This window comes from Corvus hawaiiensis, chromosome 6 (assembly GCF_020740725.1).
Source record: "Corvus hawaiiensis isolate bCorHaw1 chromosome 6, bCorHaw1.pri.cur, whole genome shotgun sequence".
Taxonomy (NCBI): domain Eukaryota; kingdom Metazoa; phylum Chordata; class Aves; order Passeriformes; family Corvidae; genus Corvus; species Corvus hawaiiensis.
Genome location: NC_063218.1, coordinates 35,182,868 through 35,206,875, shown reverse-complemented (window position 1 = coordinate 35,206,875; position 24,008 = coordinate 35,182,868). Strand labels below are relative to the sequence as shown.

The 24,008-nt window shown below is 40.6% G+C and overlaps 1 protein-coding gene across 3 annotated transcripts in view; it reads right to left on the bottom strand.

Annotated features, from left to right (window-relative positions):
* SMOC1 (SPARC related modular calcium binding 1) overlaps positions 1 to 24,008 on the bottom strand; it is a 131,121-nt gene that overhangs the window by 36,261 nt on the left and 70,852 nt on the right. For 2 of the 3 annotated variants that reach the window (XM_048306885.1, XM_048306886.1), the window contains exons 6-7: positions 14,029 to 14,118; positions 9,030 to 9,110 (exon numbers count right to left, since the gene is read on the bottom strand). In XM_048306885.1, coding sequence (XP_048162842.1) covers positions 9,030 to 9,110; positions 14,029 to 14,118 — 171 coding nt within the window. The remainder of the gene's footprint in view (positions 1 to 9,029; positions 9,111 to 14,028; positions 14,119 to 24,008) is intronic. The other variant, XM_048306887.1, reaches the window with a different exon arrangement.

Below are 24,008 nucleotides of genomic sequence, written 5' to 3'. Positions count from 1 at the left end.
CTGTGCAATTATAGGACACCAAACAAAGTCTTTGAAAACTGTCACAGGCAGCTAAAAAGTGGTTCAGACTGGTCTTCCTACCTACAGCAACATTATATTTAATGCTACTACTGGTGAGGCACAGAAGGCAAGAGAGACAGGTTTATAGTGTGATGAGCCTTTTCATGCAGTGACAGATCAGTTTTTCCCTGTAATATTTTGCACTTTATAAGGAGGCAGAGGGAATTGACTCTGACAGGAAGCTAGCACTCACTTTTGGATATTTACCCAGTCAACTGTCTCTGGGTAGAATATCCAGGCTTTGGAAGTTCAATGACATAACATGGGATTCAGACATCAGCCATGGGACAGAGAAACTGCTCCCACTTCATCCATGTCATGAGATGGATGTCCCTGCTCTAGCTTAAAAGGCAAGGGAAGTACTACAGACTGACACTATGGCTGAAGTCAGTGTTCCCCATGGGATTTCTCTGAATTGCAGCCTTACACAGGCAACAGTCCCTCCATCTGTGGGAGCCCATGCATTCTGGCAGGCTGAGCTCCAGAGAGAAGCTGCAGCCTTGTGCTACCGGAGCCTGTTCAGTCAGCTTAAGGTGAGTGGGAGACTGCTGACACCAGCAGGACCACAGACTTCCCTGCATTATAACAGCTGGGGAAACCAGAGAAATGTCACTCCATTCACCCAGAGTAAGGCCAGCCAGTTTAACACATTCCTCCCTCAAGTGTCCCACGAGATCGAATGCTACCTTGCTTTTTAAACATACTCCCATCTTTTTCTCTGAAGGTGGGTTCTCTGCCCAGCTTCTTTCCAATTCATATGCAACCCCTGGGATCTTCCAGCCAAGGTCTTTCCAGCTACTTACACACCATTTCAAAACATGTACTTAAGCCACCCCTGAACTGCGCCACAAAATGTACTCACATGCTCCCACTGACTACTTGCTTATTTTAGTGGTCTGGCAAAATACAAAAATAAGATGACCACCAAGGCAAAGGGAACACACGGATGGCAGCCCCACACCCCCCCCCAACTATACACAGGACTCTTAAAACACAGCTCATAGCTCTGATAACGTCAGTTTGAAAGCAAAGAAATGGTCAACAAAGAGGTTGTAGCAAGGTGGGTGTTGCTCTCTTTTCCCATGTAACAAGTGAGAGGAGGAAAGGAAACAGCCTCCAGTTGCACCAAAGGAGGTTTAGACTGGACATTAGAAAAGATTTCCTCACCAAAAGGTTTGTCAACCATTGCAACAGGCTGCCCAGGAAAGTGGTTGAGTCACCATCCTTGGAGGCATTTAAGAAATATGTAGATGTGACAATTAGGGACATGGTTTAGTGGTGAACTTGGCAGCACTGGGTTAAGGGTTGGACTTGATCTTAAGGGTCTTTTCCAACTTAAATGATTCTATGACACTTTCCCATGCTGCTGCTCCACGAGCCCTACTCAGGAGCCTCACACATTTCCCTTATCTACTCACTCCACCTCCAGGACCCACCAAAGTAGAGAACTTCTTCACTCTAAACCTGGCATCAACAGACACCTCCATGGGAGGGGTAGGGTTTTCCAAAGTTCTGGAATGCAGCTCTTCTCCTTCACAGCCTTATACGGTACTAGGTAATATTCCCAGCCTTCTTGGACAACACCAGGGGCAGCAGATATTCATAGGGATACACTGACCTGTGTTTTGAACCCTTTTTTTTCTTCACTTGTCTCTTTGCAAATCACTTGCAAGCCACACCAGGGCTATTGGTTTCAGAAGCCTACCTAGGTCTAAACCTTTTCCAGAGGTTATCTAGGAGCTAGTAATGACACTTACCTTGAAACAGCTCCTCCTTAACTGTGGTACCTCAGAAATGTGGTGAGTTTGACAGGAACATTCCAAGAGAGGCAGGAAGGTGAGTCAAGATGTGCAGCCTTTCTGCAGGCATCAGCATACATTCAAATGGATGTCTGAAGCGCAGATGCACAAACGAGACTGTGCCGGATGGTGCTATTACATACAGCAAGAAGCACTGTGCTGCTAAGGAATTACTTCAGCAAATCAGTGCAGCCCCTTCAATCTGAATCAGCTTCTGCTAAAAAGCAAAACCAACTCCACAAAGTTGACCACTCTCAGTTTGTCCCTGTATGGCCAGGTAACGCCTGGTGCTGGAGCTTATTTCCTTTCCCTTCCCCACCAAATCCCCAGAGGTTTTAAATGTGGGGTTGTTTCTTATTTCCCCTTTTACCCCAGCTTCTTATATCTTTGCCCCTTCTCCTACTGCTCCTTGTCCACTTGCCTGAACTGGCAGCTGCAGAGTAGTAGTTATGACTCCACATCTAAAGTAATTTGTTTTCTTTCTTTGGGGGATAAGGAGGGGGAGAGTGACTGAATTCTTTGGGAATGATTTATTGCACAGCACTCAAGGGGAGCTTCATTTATTTGGCTAGCTGCATATGGTTTAACACCTATGGTTGCATGCTGATTATTATACAATGTTATTTTTCCCACTTGTATACTTTGCACCTTTTCATAGAGCAGATTAACTGGTCCCCAGTGGCATGTTATTTATGACTTTGTTTGCTGGCTGTCTGGGAAGGGTCCTGGTCCTAGATTCTTCCATTCCCCCTGCCTCTGCTCTCTCCTACATACTCCCTTCTTCACCACACACACCTGTCACACTGAGACCGTGGGAGAATCACCCTTGGGCATCACACATATCACCCTTCTCAGAACTTCCAAAACGGAAGAAGAGACAGAGGCCTCCCAAGCAGCAGCCAAGACAGGAAAGGATGCCTGAACCACAGATGGAGCCAGAGGGAAGGGAGGGATAATAAATAAGGAAGAAACATCACATTTTGGCTTGCAAGAAAGCAGGAACTCAGCAAATAAGAGCATATATTTGTTGTGAAAATGTAATGGAATTAGTAAGTTTTCATTTCATACTCAACAGGAGCTTCTCTTAAAATTGCTTTATTTGATATCAAGCCAGAATCTAAATTGAAATTAATTCAAAACAAAACCAAAACAAACCCTCATTAAAAAAAAGGACTGGGAGGTCTAATACAAAGGTCTGAAAATAAATAGTTGTGGCAGATGGGACAACAGTCCCAGATTTTTAGCCCAATAGTTTTGACAGGTTAGAGGAGCATTGTGTTGGGAGGTACTGGGTCCAGATGCAGGAAAAGAACCAAGGAGGATACATTAATAGAAGACAGTAGAAAAGACAAAAGCTTTCTGACACACTGGTTCCCTCCCATGAACTCTTGTTCTTGACACCATCAATGACACTTTTTCCTCTTCAGCTAGGGAGAAATTCAAAAGCCTTTAACTAATTGCAGGTGTTATGCCCAGAGGAGACAGAAGCATGAAAATGTTTACCAAGGAGGACTAAGTCAGCATTAGAATGTCATCCATAGGCACCAAAATTTTCCAATTCAAATGCCACCATAACATCTTCTTTAGACATTCCTAAAGCACAGTTATTCCTGACTACAGCCCCTTGTCAACCAACCTGCTTTCCTGCCAAAGTGATAGCTATCTCCTCCCCTTGGTATCCTAACACTAATCAGCCACAGATTTTGGGGAAGGGGCTACAGTTCTATATTAGACATTTGGACAGTAACATTACCAGAAGTGGCATGGAGAGAGAGCCAGCCAGTTTGGAACTAACACAGCTAGTTTAGTAATAGCGGAAAATAGGAAAAAAGCAGCAGAAGAAGCAGAAGTCCATGGTCTCATGTTTTTAAATAACAAGGTGGGGAGTGCTGTGCACCAAGAGCAGGACAAGACACCTAAGCAATAAGGCTGAGAAGACAGGATAAAGACAGGTGTGAAATTACCCCCATTAATAGCACTGTTTTGCTTTTCAAGAACCTCATCTAAATCTACCTGTGGATCCCTGTTCTCTGCAGTGTTCCACATTTCCAAGGCATGAAAAAATTTCCTCCAACTCCAAATAACTATCCATTCAAAACACAGGTACAAGGTCTCCCCACTCTGGAAATTAATATAGGCATTCAAGCTCTTTGTGTTTAGCTTCACTTCTGAAAAGCAAAGTCCTAAAAACAAATTAAACTCTTGTCTAATCTTGGCTATTTTTGGGGTACCCCACTAAAACTTGAAAAGAGCTTCCTTCTCAAGCTCTGTCCCATTATATGTTCATCTCACCTGACTCAAGAGGAACTACACTAATTCTCAGTGTAGTCTCAAGCAGACTCCTTTTTAATGTATGGGATTGCAGAAAGCCTCCATATGGATATGGCAACATACCTATGAGTACATTAACCCTTGGGGCAATTACTACCCTGATCATTAAGAAAGGCATGCAGCAAAACGGTGTAACTTCCTAGTTGAGTACTAGAGAGAACATTTTTGGGGGTGCCATGGGTGTTTTCTTATCTTTTTTTCCTGCCAAGTGGGGAAAAAAGACCCCTTAAGGAACACAGACAAACCAGAGAACCCAGGTCCTGGTAGTAACACTTGATATAATCACATCCCACTTCACTGTGCAGATCTCTGGAGACAAACTGCACCCAAGAGTTAAGAGACTCCCTTTCAGGTGGACAATGGAATACATACAGATGTGAAGTTTTCAAGTGGTTTCCCCCTTTGAAAAGCCCTAAAGTTTGGGCTTCGGGTTGACTCAAGAAAAAGAAATGTGAACACCAACGTTCTTGTTTTCAAAGCTCATTCAGTTATACTCTGTCCAATAAGAGCTCCTGACAGGAGAAAGCTCTATCACTGGAATGCCATCATGAGATGCTAGCACGATGCCTGGGTGCCAGAGCTGAACAGAACAGGCCACATGGAATTGGTCCCCATTCACCAAGCAAGATTTTGAAGCAAACAACTATGGGTTTTTTCTTTTCTTTTTTTTGTTTTTTTTTTAACTAGGCACAACACACACAAACCTGTCTTCAGCTGGTGACCTTAATATATTACTCATTCTTCCTTTCAAATAACGTCATTTTCAAAACCCCAGTGGCTGAAGAATATTTACTTGAGGCTGCTACTGCTGGTTTCTCCAGAGCTGTTTATTTTTCCATGCAGGGGCTCATTACATCATTCTGTGGCTTTCTTAAAGGTTGTCACGGTAAGCTGGATACAGGCTGGAAACTCTTGCTAACTAAAACCAAATCACTAAGTAGCACAAATGAATTTGGAGATAACCCAGCTCTGGCAGTGAGGAAAATCCCTGGATTCCTCAGTGGAGATGGGGTGCTCCTAAACAAGCAGCCATTAGATTTCTTGGAAGTGGAAAACATTATCAAATCCTTCCCTAGATTAAGAACTTTAAAAAAAATAATCACTTTGACTGTTGCAGGCTGGAATAGGTTGGGGGTGAGGGGAGGAAGCTGAAACAGTAAAAGCAGAATGAAAAGACAGTTCCCAGCCATGCTAATTAGAGAACAGCCATTGCAAGAATCCCATTTGAATCACCTCCTGCTCTGGCAGTGTTAGGAACGACTCATCACAGAGGGCAGTGTTATGTAACTTAGTTAGCTTAAGGTATCCATGTGCATGCACGTGCAGATGTGCATGTTTGGGAAAAGGAAGAAGCATCAAAAAATATTTTTATCATCTTGGCACAACAATATCATGTTGATCTAGACCCTCCCCTTGCCCCAAAAAGAAAAACTGAATTTGGGACTTGTAGGATTCAGACAGACAGAAGATGTAGTTTTTAAGCATAGAAGAACAACTTTTCTGCTGTGCAACAGTCCAGATGTTCATATTTTGGTTCCTGCCTCTGGCTGAGAAGGTTTAAACCTGCATCTCATCCTACTGAGAAAAGGGTGCCATTTAATTCTTTAAGGTGGGCTGGGGTAACGGCACTAGCAATCCCTCCTAGCAATGCTCTTTTACTGAGCATAGAAAAACTCACTGGCAAAATGCCTGGAGACATATAGATTCTCAGTCAAGTGCTCTAATCACCAGGCTGGAGTCATTCTGCTTTTCCTGATCCCTAGCTTAATTAGGATTTACACATGCCAAACAAAATGTAAGTGCTCAAAAAAAAAAAAAAAAAGAGATCAGTTTCAGAAGAACCTCTTCTGTTTGTCAACACTAAACAGAAGATGGAATACTCAGATTTCAAATGCAGCTCTTACAGGATACAGGCAGCATATATTACATGGGGTGCCACCAGCTCTGCAATGCTCAGCTGCCTGGTACATGGCTCAGCTTACATTGATCAGAGACAATGACAGCAAATTAAAGAGTCTGTTTGATTCCACATAGCAACCCAAAATTCTCCTCATGGTTGACACAGTGATGGCGCTTGCTTTCCAAGATATCCAGTATCAGGGCTGATTAGAGAACAGCACATGTGCTCTGACAGCAGTATCTGTACCATTCTTCTCTGCAAAGGACAGAGCCATACAATCACCACAGGGAGAAGAGACATCACGGCTAAGTGTTTCACTCTTCAAACTCCAAGGAATAGGAAGTAAAAGAAGAGTTAGTCTGGATATTACAAAAAGAAAAAACCTGAGATTGAATTCAGAGAGCAGAGCAGCTTCCTGTGGGAAGAAATAAAATCTTTATTATGTAAGGCATTTATGGTACAGTAGAAAATGCTGCTCTCCTTACAGTATAAACATTCACTAGCCCTAAGGTAGTAGATTAGATCTTTTCTCTTTTCTCACTTCCAATTTCAGTGATCCCATTAAACCATTGCAAAAGCATACAAGGCTTTTTGCCTGCTCCAAGACTGTTAGTGTAAGCTCAGATAGACAATACAGCCGAGGCAATAGCAAACCCAAGAATCCAAATCTTGTGCTAGCAAAACTTATCTTAACCCTTTAAAAATAAATTTAAAAATTGGAAATGTGCTAAGCATTAGCATTTCAAGTTGGGCCAAAGGCAATTAAAAACATCCCCCAATTTTGCATGCCCATCTCATGACAGCTGTTTCATCATCTGCAGCCAAGACAGACTCGAAGACACTTGAAGAAACATGATTCTAAATGATAACTACCCCCCCAATTTCTCTGCAGTTTGAGCCCATCTACTGTACATTGCCTTTAACATATATTACAAGGGATGAAAAGAATGAAAGATACCAAACAAGGTGACTAGGCTTCACTATTTGAAAGAAACAGACTTTGTATCACCTAAAATATAGCTCTAGACAGCATTTCTTAATATCAGTTAATTTGTAAGAAACTGAGATGGCTGTGTATTTGCATGGCCCAGTGGGGAAATCTGGGGATAAAAGTTGGCAACCCAGTCTCTTAGTGAGACCCTATAGCAAGTGAGCCTCAGAGCAATCAGTAAGGCTGAGTCAGATGAACCACGTCTCCTTTTAGCTTGCTGTATAAACCACCTCTTATACAGCTCTTGAATTTTCCAGAAGATCATGTATTTTTCACTTGTAGCATGCACTCACTCACAATAATTTTGTTTGAGTAACAGAATTGACTCAGAAACAATTGAAACAAGCGGACAGAAGTCAGCTCACACAAGGAACACTTCTGTGGACAAAATGCCAGTTTACATCAGGCAGCTTCCTGACTAAACGATCTAAGTGATTGCCTTTACAACATGAAAGTCAGCCTACTTTGTCTCTGTCAGGCCAAGAAATGGTAGAAGACAGACCCTCCTGCTCCCAAGTCCCTTTGCAACCTCTTAGCACTCACTCTTCTTTCCATCACAGCTATGAGGCTTGCTGTATTAGAAGGAAAGCTGGTCTCCAAGATAGGTAGGACCCATGACAATGGATTTTAATATTAAACTATCACCTTCAATTGCACTGTCAGCTGCTGATTGTCCCAGAAGCTAACAAAAAACAGAAGCTGTGTTTGCTCTCCCCCGAAAGACATCCTTAAAGAAGGATGCTGGTACTTATACATCATCTGAAGCTTCCGAATGATTCCCACGGGCAGATCCTACACAGACCACCCTGCTACAAAAACAGTTGGGAGGTGAAGCACAGGAGACTTGTTAAAACTGTGGTCTGGGTAATGCTGGCTGTCCTCCTGCCAAGAGCCTTTCACTCTGCAGCAAGAGAGTTTCACCCAGCCTAGCACTAATTTCACCCTGCAGCTTGGAAGTGGCAGAGGGAGGTTAAAGGAACTGTCATGAATGCTCCCTAGCTAATCCAGAAATACCAGATGATGAGGCACTTCAGTTGTATCACAATTTATCTGTTCAGGTGACTGGAATTATTCCAACAGCCATTCTAGGCATATATGTTTCATAAAATATATGTAATAGTAGCATCTCCTATTCGAATCTTAAAGTAAATCCATGGCTTCTTAAATCACTTTTGTTCTTTTATATTCCCTTTAATTTCTTCATGTCTCCCACCTCAGTTAAAATATCAGACAGAAACCATTTCTATTAAGAATCCCTAACCTTCCTCTTCAGATTCTCCAGTTTCTTCTCATTTCAATGACTCCACACCACAATTTCATGCTCATCTCCAATCTCAAGTTTTACACCATGACTTCACATCTTCCTGCCTGCCCTTTTCCCACTCATGTTCATGATCTCTTCTTTGCTGTTTTTTAGGCTTGGGTCTTCCCTCACCCACTCCATTACCCACAAAACAATCTTGACATTTTCTTAGGCCCAGACATAATTAAACTACTTTTGATTGTGAAATAATCCAATAATTTCTCCACCAAAAAATATCCCCTGAAGAGAAGAATCTTGAATTCACTAGAAAAGAAGCCCCTTTTTGTATTTTTTGCAATTGCTTAGACCAAAACCACAGCCCGGATCTTTGAACCAAATGCATCAGTTCATATATCCACACTGAACAGCAAATAGAATAAAGATGAAAGATGGCTAAGATGAATTAACAGATGAAGAAATTAAGAGATTCTCCAGTTATGGTTTGTGGAAACAAACATCCTTCATCACACATTGATTATGGCCCTTTGGACACAAAAAAAGATCTTATCTGAAATTACTTTATAGTCTGGGCTGCAAGTGCCCCTAGCAGTTTGATAGCTCAGTGAAGAAAGAATGAAACAAGAATAGATGGTGACAAACTACAGACTAGTGAAAAGAATTATTTCTTTTTAGATGGAACATTACCTGAATTTCTTATACTGGAGCTGTTCATTTTGGAATCTTTGATGACCAAGTGCTTAATCCAAAGGGTGGGTGCTGTGATTTCTGAAAGAATAAAAATAACAGCTTTAAATGAACTGCAGCAACTAGTAAATTACACAATTGTTACTCAGAATCATAGAATGGTCTGGGTTGGAAGGGACCTTAAAAATCATCTTTTGTTCCCACTCCCTTACCATGGGCAGGGATACCTTCCACTGGACCAGGTTGCTCCAAGCCCCGTCCAACCTGGCCTTGAACACTTCCAGGGATGGGGCATCCACAGCTTCTCTGGGCAACCTGTTCCAGTGCCTCACCAACCTCACAGTACAGAATTTTTTCCTCATACCTGATCCAAACCTACCCTCTGTCAGTTTGAAGCCATCCCCCCTTGTCCGGTCACTACATCTCTTGTAGGAAGTCCTTCTCCAGCTCTCTTGTAGGCTGGCTTCAGGGACTGGAAGGTGCTAGAAGGTGTCTTCTGAACAACCTCAACTCTCTCAGTCTCTCTTCATTGAAAACAAGATGTTGGCTACAGTCATGCCTTAACTGATCTACCACCTTTGTACAGACAGGTTCATCCCCTGGTGAGGTCTTCCACCTCTTACGAACCACCATTTGTAAATCTTCCACAAGGTTCTCTCATTATCTTCCTGTTCCAGAAAGTATATCTCTGCTGGCAAAACATTTTTTTCCTCCCTCTACCCCCCACTTCCTACATTCTCAACTCTAAAGCCTTTTTCCTCAAGACTCATAGATCACAAACATTGTATTGGGCGCTGTAGTACATGCTGTTTCCCCCAGAAGTACATATGAAATCCAGATTTTACAAAGTCAATCCAGACCTTAAATATTGCTTTAACAGCCCAAGAAGGTCTGGCCACAGTCAGTTCCCTAAAACAAGCAACAACAAAATCCAAAATAAATAGGCAGAGACATGAAGATATTTCTGGAAAGACTTGAAAGGAAGTCTGTTAAAGAAATAGGTTCTAGTTAGAAAAGCATGTCTGATGCACCAACCAAGACATCCAAACATAAATTTGTGGAAAAAAAAGTGCTTAGAGCATCTCCTCTGAGGTGTTATAATCAACTTCAAAACACATCTGAACCTGCCCTAAGCCACAGAAATGACATAACCTCAGCATTTGATTAGAACTGAGCAAAGCAGTACTTGCTACCATGGGCTAGAGCACCTCAAGTGATATTTTCAGGACTGATATTTTCTGAAAAAGTTTTCAGTCTCCACAAGAACACAACTTAAATAGTACATCCTGAGGTTTTTCTTAAGTTCCTCTAAGAACTTTTCACATAAGTTTTCCTGCTACCTTGCTGACATTTACATGGATCTGCTCAGCAAAGGGAGAAGCTGGCTGACTAAAGAGAAACTGATTATAAATTACAAGAACATGAAAAAAAAAGAAAATTAATCTCTCCTTCCTAAATGTTTTCAGCCACGTTGATTGGAGGCATTATAATAATTGTGTTTAGGGCATTTTTTCACAAAGAAGTATAGGCTGAACATTGTTAAACAAACTTCTACTACTGCTGGAATATCAAAAACTGCCTTATCTGCCAGTTTCACTACACTATTTTATCAACAGTCAGCCATCATGTACTTCTATAAATACATATACCTACATGCTTTGGTTTATGGACTATTTCTCCTTTGGTGCTTCTCCCTTTCCTAGCTCTTACCCAATGTTTAATTTGAGGTAGTTCTCCCCAAAAGGGGCTTAAATGCTTAAATCTCGGATGAAATTTAGCTCTGAATCTGCACCATATGGACCATGTATGTCTACAGCTGAAAAAGGAAGGACAACCAAAGTCAATAGATGCTGAAGAATGGATGAAGACCTTTAGAAATACAATGGTGTACATCTTTCAGTGAGGTTGAAAGGTGCACAAAGAGGAATTCTGTGAAAAAAGAGAAAGAAAAAGAAGAGGAAATTATTTCCTTGGAATCTACCATAAAAATCTATTTTCAGTCCAGGTAACCTGGACATTTTTTTGGATTACAGACCCGTCTGAACAACAGATCTGTGGAAAGAGTAGATTCCCACTGAATTAAGAGGTGAAGTTTACCAAAAAGAAGAGATGTTTAAAGAAGATATCTTTAGGAAATCATTACACCTTGTACATGGAAACTAAATAGATGGAGAAAACAAAAAAACAGAGCCTGGAAGTGCAGGAGGGAATAGAATTTTTTAAAACTATACCAAGGACATTAATAAAACACTCTTCAGCAGTGGAGAATCTTGTCTTAAGAAAAGATTCACTATAAGCATCTCTAAGATCTGCATTATAATAATATGAAATAATTTTTAGAGAGATGGCTGTGTTATGATTCAAACCTTGGATGGGAGAATTTAAGTTATCTGATTTACATTATCTCTGGCACTGCTCTGTTATGCCCTCAGGGAGGATGGTAGGGAGTGGGAGGGGAACTTATGCATGAAATGTGAATTTTCATTATCCTCCAATGCAGATGAAAACATGAGAAAGGTGAACCTTCACCTCAGAGATGCTGAAGTCCAAAAGGTATCACAAATTTCAGGGGCAGCTGAGAGTATGTAATGCCCTTTGAAAAAAAGTCAGTCCCTAGTGTATGGAAGGTAGGCAACCAAAGGCAAAAAATGAAAAAAAAAATCTACATTGTTATTGTCCATTTGTGTTGATATCAGCTCCACCCTGGCCACCTGACTTTGAATATATAGGTTTACAGGAACCCATCAGTTCTCAAATTCAGTGAAGTGGAATGGGATCTGAACTTTAACCCCTTTGAACATCTATGAAAATTTCAGACCTCACAGGTGAATGGATAACTGTTTTGCCCTTTTCTGTCATTTGTGTAAGATACCAAGTACAAGCCATTCCTCAGGAAGACCTACTCAAGACACTGGGAGTCTTCTAGTGAAGTATCACAACATGTTTGCTCAAATAGAATTAAGGGATTGTTCAGGGTGACATCCTGAGGTGTCTAGTCCAACCTCTGCTCCAGACAGGGTCAGCTACAAGAACAGACCAGGTTGCTCAGGACTTTAGAATCACAGGATATCCTGCGCCAGAAGGGACCCACAAGAATCATTGAAGTCCAACTCCTGGTGCTGCATAGGACACCCGAAGAACTACACCATTAATTGTTTATGTTACAGCCACCACTGAAGTCTCCTTAGTCCAACTTTACTAATAGAGATGACAAAATATAGAGTGACAAACTTAGAAATTATTATCCATCGATGCATAGCCTGATTAACCTGCCTGTCAGTCTCTTCTCCAGAGTCATAAGGGACACTGCTAATACAACAGGAAGCCATTGCATGACTCATTCTCTCTCAAAGCCGAGGAGATAAGCTCTTGAATAATACAATGCAACGTTTGTGAGAGCAATCTTTCATCATACAGTCCAAGCTCATTTATCAGACTTGAGTTCACCTACAAATCAGTGTGAAGGTTTTTGATTAAAAAGGTTTTTCATAGATGATAGGATAACACTTCTTTTCAGATTCTGCCTGTCACCAGAAGAACCAGAAAAGGTGTGTTCACTACACCACATCAAGAGCCTTGTCCAGTTCTATTTGAAAGACCAAAACATTGCAACTCTCCTAGAAAGAGCTTCTGAACAGGCTGTATTAACCACATCATCTCACTCCCGCATTCTACTAGTACATTCTTCCCTTTAAATACCTATGGGCACCCTCTCAGAAGAAAACTTAAAGGTCAGAAATTTGTGACTGCCAACAGTAATTTAATACAATATCAGCTTACTGCCAAGAGGAACTTTCTTATGATGTAAAGAAGAGAGAGCCAGCATAGCTTCAGTCTCCTTTGTTTATTTGAGATTGTTTTTTCTCTGAGAGCTTTTCTTGCTGTTTCTTAAAACTCACAATAAGATTGTTACAAATCTACAATCACTAAATATGAAGTGATAGGACTACAGCATCTTGCCATTAAATAAGTTTATTTTAGCAACAATAAAACCCCACCACAGCACATGTTTTTACAAGAAGGCAGGAAATATACTCTTGCTCAGTAGTCTTCATTTCTGCCTTTGATCCAGTTTAAAAAATGCACGAAGTACAGCAGTCCCCTATGAAAATGCATAGGCTTTCCCTCACTGCCCTATGCCCCACAATTTCAGATGGGTCACAGAGTGGTTCATAGTTCAGCCCATAGCTTCACTATAATGGTTGAGGGTTTAAACCTGTAGGAAACAGGCACTACTTCCAAGCAATACGCAAGATACAAGCAGCTGCTATTAGTCCCATTCACTACCAAAGGACCACTATTACCACTGATATTTATGTTTGTATGTTAAAAGGCTTGAACCCTCTGTGATGACAGCCATTTTATCCTTAAAGGCCTCCAATAGACTAAGGTCCGATATTCCCTCTCCAAAATAATACAATTGCAAGATTGCCTATTTGAGAAGGAAACTGCCTGGGTGGGCCATGAATTAAGTGGGCCCAGGACAATGACTTCATTTGCTTAAATAGTATGTGCGTCAATGAAAGCATTCGCTAAATAAAGAAACCTCCCAGCAATTTTCTTCCAAGTCAACATTCACAAGCTGTGGTTTAGCATTACCCTTCCTTTTGTGAAGCTGTAACACATTGCAAAGGTTATGAAACTCCCAGCATTAGTGTCGTCAAAGTGGAGATAGTAAGGGGGTAAGGACAGTCTAAAGGAAGTGGCTACTTCCAATTTGATGCACCTTTTTTTTACTTGCTATGACACACTTTTCCCTCCAAGATTACACCAGGAGTCTGATCAACTGGTGTTATTGTTGGATTCTAGAAAAGTGGGGAGGATGTAAAAGATTAGGGAAAATGCCTGAGGTCTCAAGGGCACTCTAAAATTTAGATAACTTATGAGATTCACTGGCTTGTCTGCTTTGCAGGATAAAGAAAGCATTTGAACCATAAATCCTAGAGAAAAGAGAGAAGGAAATAGCTTTTTTTGTTGTTATTTTAAGGAATGTTCTTACCTTCTCCATCGAAAATAGGTTGGGTTTCCATGGTAGGCGTTGGCTTCGAACCATCATCTGAATTGAGGGTTAAAAAGAATCGAAAAGAAACTACCATTATTGAGGTAAATACTATCTACTCTCCAGTACTGTTGAATGATTGGGATTTGTACATGGCCCGGCCAAGTCCAGAAGAGAGAGAAGACAGACAGAACAAAATCATTTTATGCTAAAAACAGTAACATTTTACATAAAACATGCATCAAGCCCTTTCAGTACACTTAAAAAGCCTCCCCGCTCCCTCCACAAACCACTTGTGTTTATCATCTGGTAGTCTCCCCAAAAGGCAATTAATTGCCTATTTAGTTTCAGTCAGTTTAGTTTTACACAGGCCATTTCCTGAAGACAGCAACAGTTCTGGAGATTGCTGTCCTATTGTGTCTTCCTCCTCATTCCTTTTGTTCAAAAGAAAAATTCTTCTTCTCAAACTTACCTGTGCAGAACCTGGCACCAGCATGTACTGCAGAGCTGTTAGAAAGGGATGGTCAAAAGCAAATCTTTTTTCTTACAATGACTGCATCAAGGTGCTCTCTAATTGCAATGTGGTAGTAATGTCTTCTAACAGCAAAATTGTGGAAAAATAATTTCTCTTACATTAAGTTCAGATTTAGTTGAGTCTGTTCTGCCCATGACAGTATTTCATGAGTGATCTCTCCTGCACCTTAACTCACAAACCTTTGATACATTTTCTCCTCTATCCAGTTCCAGAGCACAGTGATAAGAGTAGCTTTGGTGGGTGCCTAGCATCTAGCCAGGGTCAACCTACTACGCCTAGAATTGGGGTTTTTTCCCTGTTTGAAATATAGTGACTTAGAGCTTCCAATTTCTAGTAACTATTCTTTGCACGTGTTATGGGCAGGAATGACACTAGGCAGCAAAGTGGGCAGTAACCAAAAATGTAAAGTTACACAGTGAAAACCTGTTGGAGGGAGGAGGCCATGCCAGATAAGCCAGGCTTGCCTCTATCTCCATGATCACCACATGCACGGGGCAAACACTCTTTGGAGGAAAGGCACAAGAGACAGTCCTTCCTAGAGGCAGCAATAATTGCCCTTAGCCTTCTCTTGTATCAGCTCCATTTACAGAAGTAAGAGACCATTGGAAGGTGAAGGGAAGGGCAGAGATAGAAAACAGAAGCTCGTAGACTTTTTCCACCCATACCTGTATTTGCACTTTTGAAAGTGAGGAAAAGCTTGAACACCTCTTCCACAATTCATTAATTTTGTGCATTTCTACACAAAGTAGTCTAATTCACAGAAAGAAAAACATGCTGATAATTCCATTTCAACCTCAGAGATCCACTGAAATAAAGGACATTGACAGAAATGAGAGACACCCTATTGTCATTTTCCCTCTTCATCATTGTATTTAGTTTTATGCTTAACTGCAAGCATAACAAAAAATACTTGGAAGAAAAAATACTTACCATTTCTCAGTCAGCTCTTGTTCTGAGCTTTCCTGTTATTGGGCATTACCAGTAACCTGGATAAGCAGTATTTATTTTTTTCAAAGTTTGAGCAACTGACTTGGAAAAAATTCCTGAATATTGCTTCAATTACAAGGAGGAAGGTTTTGCCCTTTAAAGACTCTTTGGACGGAAGTAAATAGCTGATCTTCACTTTTTATGTTAGAGCATGTTGCTCTGCTTCTGCAAGATTCCAGGAGCCACAGCTATGGCTTGTTATTTATTTAGGATGGCACTTTACACTATAATGAAGCAGTGAACAGTATGTAATTAGCATGATTGGCTATACAGATTGAGAAACCAACGCAAAGCTGCTGAAGACACTCATAGAACAACTAGAAAGGTGAATAATTCTCAAGTTATACAAAACAGGAAGAGACCTGGTGTTAAAAAAAGGACCAGTACAATAATAAGTTTCTTCTTATTGTTCTCATGAATGCTTCTGCACCAAGTAATTACAGAATTGCTTTTCAGATTTAAAGCAGCAACCCGGAAGCCAACAATGGAGGAAAATTAGAAGTGGATCTGAGCCACAGCACTTGATCCAAATCATTATTTGAAATTTGGCAGAACACAGGATGTTTCAGGTTCATGGGGGTTCTTTCACATTCATGTATGTGCAAGGAACACAGCAGCAGTTACAATTTGTCAAATACATTCTTCTTAAAGAAAGAGAATTTTGCAGCAGCTTTTGTATGAAGTTAGCCATTAAGCTACTGGAGAGTATTAAATAAACCCCTCAGTTCAAAGCTACTGTTTAAGATAATCTCAGTAAAATGGCCCAATAAATTACAATCATTTCTTTACTGGATTACTAAGGTTAAATTGTCACTCAGTCCACATTGTAGCAGCACCCAGTACAGTATTAAGGGTTTTGCAAATAGAGAAAAGTATAATTATTCCCCTGTTCAAGCAACTACCATTCTTTCATCACACATACAAGAAAAAATGCAATAGACAAGAGCCCTGTAATTATGTTCACCATATTTCAAAAATCAAAAGCCAGGGATATTTCTGATTGTTTTTTAAAGGTCATGAAATAGTCACATAAAAGACAAAAATTGCACTTCATTAAAAACACCATGCTCACTTCCCAGCTGCCAGCTTCTTACACTGAAACTACTAAATTTTTTTCTTAAACTGGAGAATTCTCAGTAAGTCTCAGTGTTTCAAATTAGCTTATGGCAAAAAGTTTCACTGCTGTTCCCTTTCGGCAGAAAAGCCACCCTAATACTTGCCTACTCTTATTTGATTTTTCCTCTCACTCAATACTCCGTTTGTCACACTGAACATTTGTTCCACTGCTCCTCGCAAACAAGGACTAAGTTCTATATTACATACCTGAAAGTCTAACAAACATTTTGTATTCCTTAAATAAATATTTCAACTTAGAACAAAACCCCAAACTATTCCAGAGGCCTAAAGTCTCCAGTGATATTACATGAGAAGTACAGAATACTGTTACTTCAGGTACAAAGGTAATGAAGAATGTTCACTGAGTACAGTCTCCTCCTTTCTTCAAAGAGCTGTTAAATTCCACACTTTCAAAAGAGGCATGTCACTGCAATAGATCCATATACGCAGAATGTCACAGAGAGATTAAAGAGATCAAGTGTTACTTCCTAATCCCTCTAGATAGCAATGCTTCCAGACCAGGAACTCATGTAATTCAGAACCACATCCCTTTGTTGAAGAATATTTTCAGAGCCTTGAGGAAGAGTTCACTGGGATACTTCTCTTCCAAGTTTTATAACACAGCATGAATACCCACTTTTTTTTCCCAAGACCACTGACTACAGGCAGTATTACTCAATAGAATACCTCCTCATGGGACATTTTAAAGCTACAAAACTCCTCCAGTAGGTGTCCTTTTTCTAGGTACACTTGCAAAAGTTAAGCAGATTTTTCTGGCTCAACTGCTGTCAACTTTAAAGTGGTATTTTTATCTTGCCACAGGATAAGAGTGAAACAGGCAGGTCTAAACGAAACTCCCTAAGCCATTTTCACATTAAGATACCTTAGATATAAACCAGAATCCCTCTTGCTCTGCTACTGTCAGAAGCTCATAAGCAAGAACAGTTTTTATTGTATTTGACTGACAATGACTCAAAACAGGAACAACTAGTTGCATGCCCAGATCTACTACTAGTGCTGGGCAAGAATTTTTTATGCAAACACTAGAATTCCCCTCCCCAAGTTTTATCCTTGCAAAACATCTAGCAGGCATCCACATCTGGAATGACTGTAGTGTACACTGGGGTTGAGGGAGAACGAGATCCAGTTCATGCAAAGGACAACTGTTAAAGTGATCATTTTACTCTGAATGACAAGCACTGAGGCCATGAGCAACTCAAGTTACATCAGGAGAAAAGTAAACTCCTTGACATGAAAAAGCATTAATTACTGTGGAAAAATGTCAAGTAACTGCCTGCTGCTGTGAATTACCGTTCTTGACTCAAGCCACCTAATGGAAGCTGTAGAAAGAGGAAAAGTTAGAAGATAAAAGTGATGTACTGAAGGTCGATGTTGCTGCGGAAGCACATAGGTCTTGGCCTGCTAATGCGATGATGCAAGTATACAGATGATCTGTGCAGTGAGTATATTTTTCCTGGGTAGGACATGTGGTATGGGAGGCTAATGTTGTGTTCTCACTGGAATCCATGAGGCAATCTGTAAACACTTCTTCCATTTTGAAGAGCACAGGTGTTGACGGAGTCAATCATCCAGGCTTTAAACAAAATCTAGTCTTTTTTGTAAGTCTATAGCTTGAACATCAATGCTTCCCAGACTTGAGTCAGACTGAGAGAATAAGCAGATGACAATTTTAAATGCATAGCTCTGCTCTGGGAAGAGGTGGTCTTCTTCCAGTGTCAAATGGTTTCTTCACTTACCATCACCTGGTGTTGGCTCAGTCATTAGAGAGCATAGCTAAAGCTAAACAAGCAACTTAGAGCACAGAGAGCCAGGACAATGAGTGAACTCTTAGCATGTCCTGTTTGATGCAGCAAAGTCCACCTTTAGCAAACCTGTCAAGTCAACAGCAAGGGAGAAGAGCTTTCCTAGGCTTTGGTACTCCGGAGGGACTTAAGTCATACATACTCATTCCTGTGGCTTTAGTAACTCTGGTCAGATGAACAAAGACCTGCCAGGTCAATTAGACTCCTTGTATCCACGCAGTTCCTGAATCTTGAAGACGCACTTTTGTCTTTGACATTTCTATGTATTATCCCCAGGTCCAGGGTATTTTAAGTATTAAAAAAAAATAAAAGAAAAAAATACAACAAAACTTGTGTTTTGTGTTTGCACTACATGGGGTCTTAAACAAAAATACATGTCCCTTCTAGTATTGTAGGGGCGGAGAAAATTGTTGCCTTAACCACAATCCTTCCCTACATTAAATGAAATAATTTCAGCAAGTCATAATTAATTTAATAGTCTATGCGAACTTTTATGTACAGACATATATTGCCAATATAAGCGCAGAAAGTCAGCATTCATGCAAAAAAATTCTTACAATCTGGCCAATCAAGATAAGTTTTTGCAAGCAGCTGAAATGAAAACACACCAGTGCAGATAGACTTCCCTGCCAAGTTTTCACACTCCTGTCCATAGAATCATTTAGGTTGAAAAAGACCTCTAAGATCGTCAAGTCCAACCACTTCTATGCAGGGAGATCCCACAACTGTTAAGAAAAAAACCCCAACTTTTTAAACCAAATCAGCAAAAGCCAAGTTCTCACTCTTTATTGCTTTAATTTTAAGAAACAGCAGCAATGTACTCCCTTTGGATATAACAACCCCCAAACACTTGGATATGGACTTTAAAAGGTGAAAATATGCCTAAGTGCTAAACATGGAAGGGCTCTGTATGGCTTAATGAGCTCTTAACTGCCAAGGTTGACTTGCTCTGTCACTGCAGTAATTTTTCTCTTCCTACGTCAACTATTCTGTATGCCATATGGATGCAGGCAGCCTTTATTTCAGCACTGCATTCCAGGCATCAACCAGATAGGATAAGGAGCCTTTCCCCGTGCCTTCTGGAAGGCATTAGTTCCCCCCACTTCCTTCTCACATCTCCCTTGCAGGTGCATCAACATGAAAAAAGCCACTCAAGCCCCAAGGACTTTGTGATCCAATGTACGCAGTGTTTGTTTGGCAGCACAATTCTTCGCCCTGCAAGAAAGCCTATCCCATGCACAGACAGCTGGAAGTAACTCTGACCCCTGTGACACAATTCAAAGCCTCCTCTGTTTGGCTTTTTGATTCCTGATTGACACACTCACTGCCAGGCGGAGATAAATGCTGCTGGGAGGACAATGTTGATCTGCTCTGACTATTCTTGTGAAGGACTTTTTCAGAATAATAAACAAAAAACACTGGTGTGTTTAAGTGTCTGAATAGAACTGGAGGCAGACAGAGAGGGGAGTGGAGTGCTTTACAGAGGCTGGCAAGTCGATTGAAGAGTTAATTGTCTGGGTGTACAATGAGTTTATTCTGACCACAAACAAAGAGCCCACTCTTCCTAGGCCTGGTCCTTCAAAAGCAAACGTGTCAAAAGGGGTCTGGAGCAGCACTCATTAATAGCAATGCTCTAGTCTCTGGGATTCAGTGGCTTTGAAACTATTCAACCTCGAGATTCAGACAGAATCTCTCTAAAATCCAAAGTGCTTATTTACTGCATAAGTTCTAAAGGTAGTTCTACATTGACTAGCCAAAAGAAACCTGCCCTCTAACCTCTCATTCTTTTCAGCCTTTAAACAGCTTCTTTTGAAAAATAAAGACATAGCAAGGTATTATCCTTCACACATAATGCTGTAGACACCTTCCTCAACATGAGATCCAGTTTTATATTATTTCAATTGTGTGTCATGTAAAACTGACCCTTAATATCTCATACTTGGGAAGATACAAAATCCCAGTCCACATCTGGACCTGCATTTCAGAGCTCGCACTATAACAGGTCAAACCAATACAATGTCCAAAACCATCCCGTGCCTCTGGGAAAGTTCAGATCCAGATTCAGATTTGAACTTTACAGGTTGAACCAAGCCCTATGGTAATTACCCCTTAAAATACCTGACTCCCTTCTGTAAGGTATGCAAACCTTTCTGGGGAGAAAAAACATCTTCTTAGTACTGCTGCATGGAAGACAAGGCAGTTGAAAACTGAGCCATTATAATTTACCACTTCGATGGCAACACTCTTAGGGATTTTGGTGTCAATTCAGAGACACTACATGTTACTGGAACAAGCAGCAGCTATAAAGATCAGAGAATTAAGCTGAGCTTTCTTGTGATGTAAATTTGCTTCACTACTTGTGAAAAGTTGTTGTTTTAACACACTTACAGAAATGTAGCATTCCAAAGAACATTTTCCTCAAGTATATGGGCATGCTTCCAAGCAGAGGACAAACTACCTTAAGATTATTAAAGCCATTATTTAAGAGCACTAATCTAATTCAAACTTGAGACTCACCCTTTGCTCTCCCCTTTTTCAAGCTAAAATCCCCAATATAGTGCAATCAACTAATTTGAGAGGACAGCAGGGAGCCACAAGTTTGTGTGATCTCTCTTTTGTTCTAGTGAGAAATAAGTGAAGGATTCAAAACCTCAAAACCTGTGAAATAAGATTTCTTGGTTTGCAGCCAGTTTCTCTCCAAATTGTAAACAGTAAACCACAGTCTCAACCAATTTTGCGGGCTTGGAGTTTTGGACAAGAAGCAGCAGTATCCCTCAGGTAGCCTGAGTACAGATGTAACTCAAAATAAGGAAACTGCACACAGTCCTGTTGTTTAGAACTAGAACTCTCAGTTCATTTTTGGGCCAAACTCCAACACACAGATGATCTTCTCTATAAAAGAAATTTGTACATAAGATATGGGTTAAAGAAGCGGATGATCAGATTTTCATTTGGTTATCAGAGCATTTCTGAGGTCAAATGCAAGGAAGCTTGAATGGAGAAGACCTGCCACTGCACATAGATTTACCTTATTGCAGTTTTACAGTTTTCAGACTTCACAGCCAAATTCCTTCCCAAAAGGCAAAACAGGTCTCTTCAAAAATGTGGAAGTAATAGGAAAAATAAATGCCCAAGGCCAGATTTGAACCTTACCTGTTAAAAAGGCGAAGCAGGTAATAAAGGTCATGTTACTTTCGAGACCATCTTCAGTTTAGATTTGCACAAAAAGCTTTATTTTTGATCAACATAGAATCACTGTCAAGCTGTGGATACATTGTCCCCACTGTGCCCTCCCCCACTTTCAGAGACTTGTTATTCTCACCCTCCTGCAACAATCCCAGCAGCAGTTTTATTCCTTAAACTAGACAGAAATCATCCAGTGACTTAGAATACATGCTCTTGTCATCAGCTCTTACCTACAGAACCAAGCCTCCAGTTAATGTCACTGCCCCAAACAGAATGACAACTAGGTTGCTAATGGTTTTAATTGTATTGATTTAAGTCAAAAACCTTAAGTTCACTCCCAGAGTGGCTCAAATTGCCAGGAGGGAAAAAAAAAAAAAAAGGGGGGGGGGGGGGGGGGGGGGTAAAAAAAAAAGTAAAAGAACCTGCATATCCATTCAAAGGCTCTTGAGGGAGCTGCTAAGATACAAGTAATTTTTCTTAATCTATCATTTCCACTCTATCAGATTCAAGCCTTTCTCCCTTTGAGCTTAGTTCCTCCTTTCCATCATAGGCAAAATACTACAATTCTTTGGCAGAAGGGACTATTTCCCTGGTATTGCTGCATCTTTTCTATCCAACTCCTGTTCTAGCTACTTTGCTGAGCTAATAATCAAAACTTCCATTTTTTTTAATGACTGTATAAGCTATACAATACTTTTACCTTGAAACATGACCATATCCTCAATCCCATGGTGTCGAAATTCATTCGCTTTTACTTTGTTCATATATCTTCTGAAATAAGCTTGGCAGCAGCAGGGACAACACTAAAATCTCTCTTTGGACTAGAGTCCATTAGCCCCACTGAACAGCTTGCCTAGAAATGCTACATGTAAGTGCCATATGTTGACTTATACGTTGATTTCACAATAATGAATAATTAATAATTAAGATAATTTCAGAACATAGTTTCTAGCAGCAGACAAGCTACGAGCCCATCCTCACTAGCAACGTAAGAATGTTTAAAACACTCAAGTTCAACTACTTGTTGAGAAAGGAGAAGGGGAACAAAGCTCAGAGTCCCAGCTCAGCTTCCAGGCTCTGCTTCAATCTGGGTAAGTTTTCAGACAGGATCTCAGCCTGCCTGTCATTGCAGACTGATGTTTCACAGCTGCTAGCAATGTTCTGCATGGCTAAAGAAATGAATCTCGACCACCATGGAGCGTGGCTCTTCTCCTTATGTACCAGCAACAATTTCACTGTGTAAAAAATCAGCTACGACAACACCTGGGAAGGCTATTGGAATGCCTTCAAAGCTAAAGAACACACACAGGCTGCAGAAAGAGGCTCCCAATGGGAGCAAAGAATATTATTCATTCAGCTGTATACTTGAAGCTGTCCTTCAAGAGTCTAATGTCATCCCCCTACTGAGACACACGCCTGAAGGAAAATGGAGACACAGCTAAAAGAATCAGGGAGGACTAAATGTTTTTTTGGACTGGCCATAACACACAGCACCAAAAACTACCTGTTACCAAAAATCATGACTACTTAACACTTGCTGAAGAATGATGACCTATTTACCAAGTACCAATGGCAGCCAGCTGTAGGGATGGCACTCAGTTTCAAAACAGAGTCTCCAAGGCTCATTTTGACCAGCAGACACCTTCATGGGTCACATGGCATAGAAAAGCTTTGCTGTGGTAAATACATCCCAGCAATCAGACAGCTGCAAATCCAGCACTTCCCCTTTTTTTCTACAGAAAAGGATCAAGGTAATGAAGATGAGAGGAAGAACTGAAACAACCTTTTTCTTCAGGGAGATTATTAAAGCTTATTTCCTTTCAATTGTTAAACACTGAATAAAGAAGAATTAGGCTCTGTATCTGTGTAGTAAAAACTGTATCCAAGTACATATCAATATAGGCTACAACCAAATTATTTGGAAAAGCTCTTGACAATCCATACAAGGGATGTTAGGCCATCTTGTTCCAAGGAGGAGTACTCTCTGTAGTAATAAACAGAGAAAAGGGAGGTGAGTTAGAAGAGGCAAAGTAATACATGGCTGCTCTAGACAGTCCTGGCACTAAGCTTCACAGGGAAACTGGAGAGAAGCAGCACAACACAGAAAAACAGAGCAGCAATATTACACAGGCTGGGTAAATCACAGTTAGCAAAAGTTGGCGTATAGACTATTAGGAATGTTTGTTGGTGGCTTTCTTTTTATCCAAAGCAGAAACACCTCCAAAGCGTCAGCATTACTTACACTGTAGAGTGAGTGATGAGATCAAGAAACCAGCAATAGCTAGCACTGAGAACATTTAAAAATAGATTGAAGGAGGGGAAGCAGAATAGGA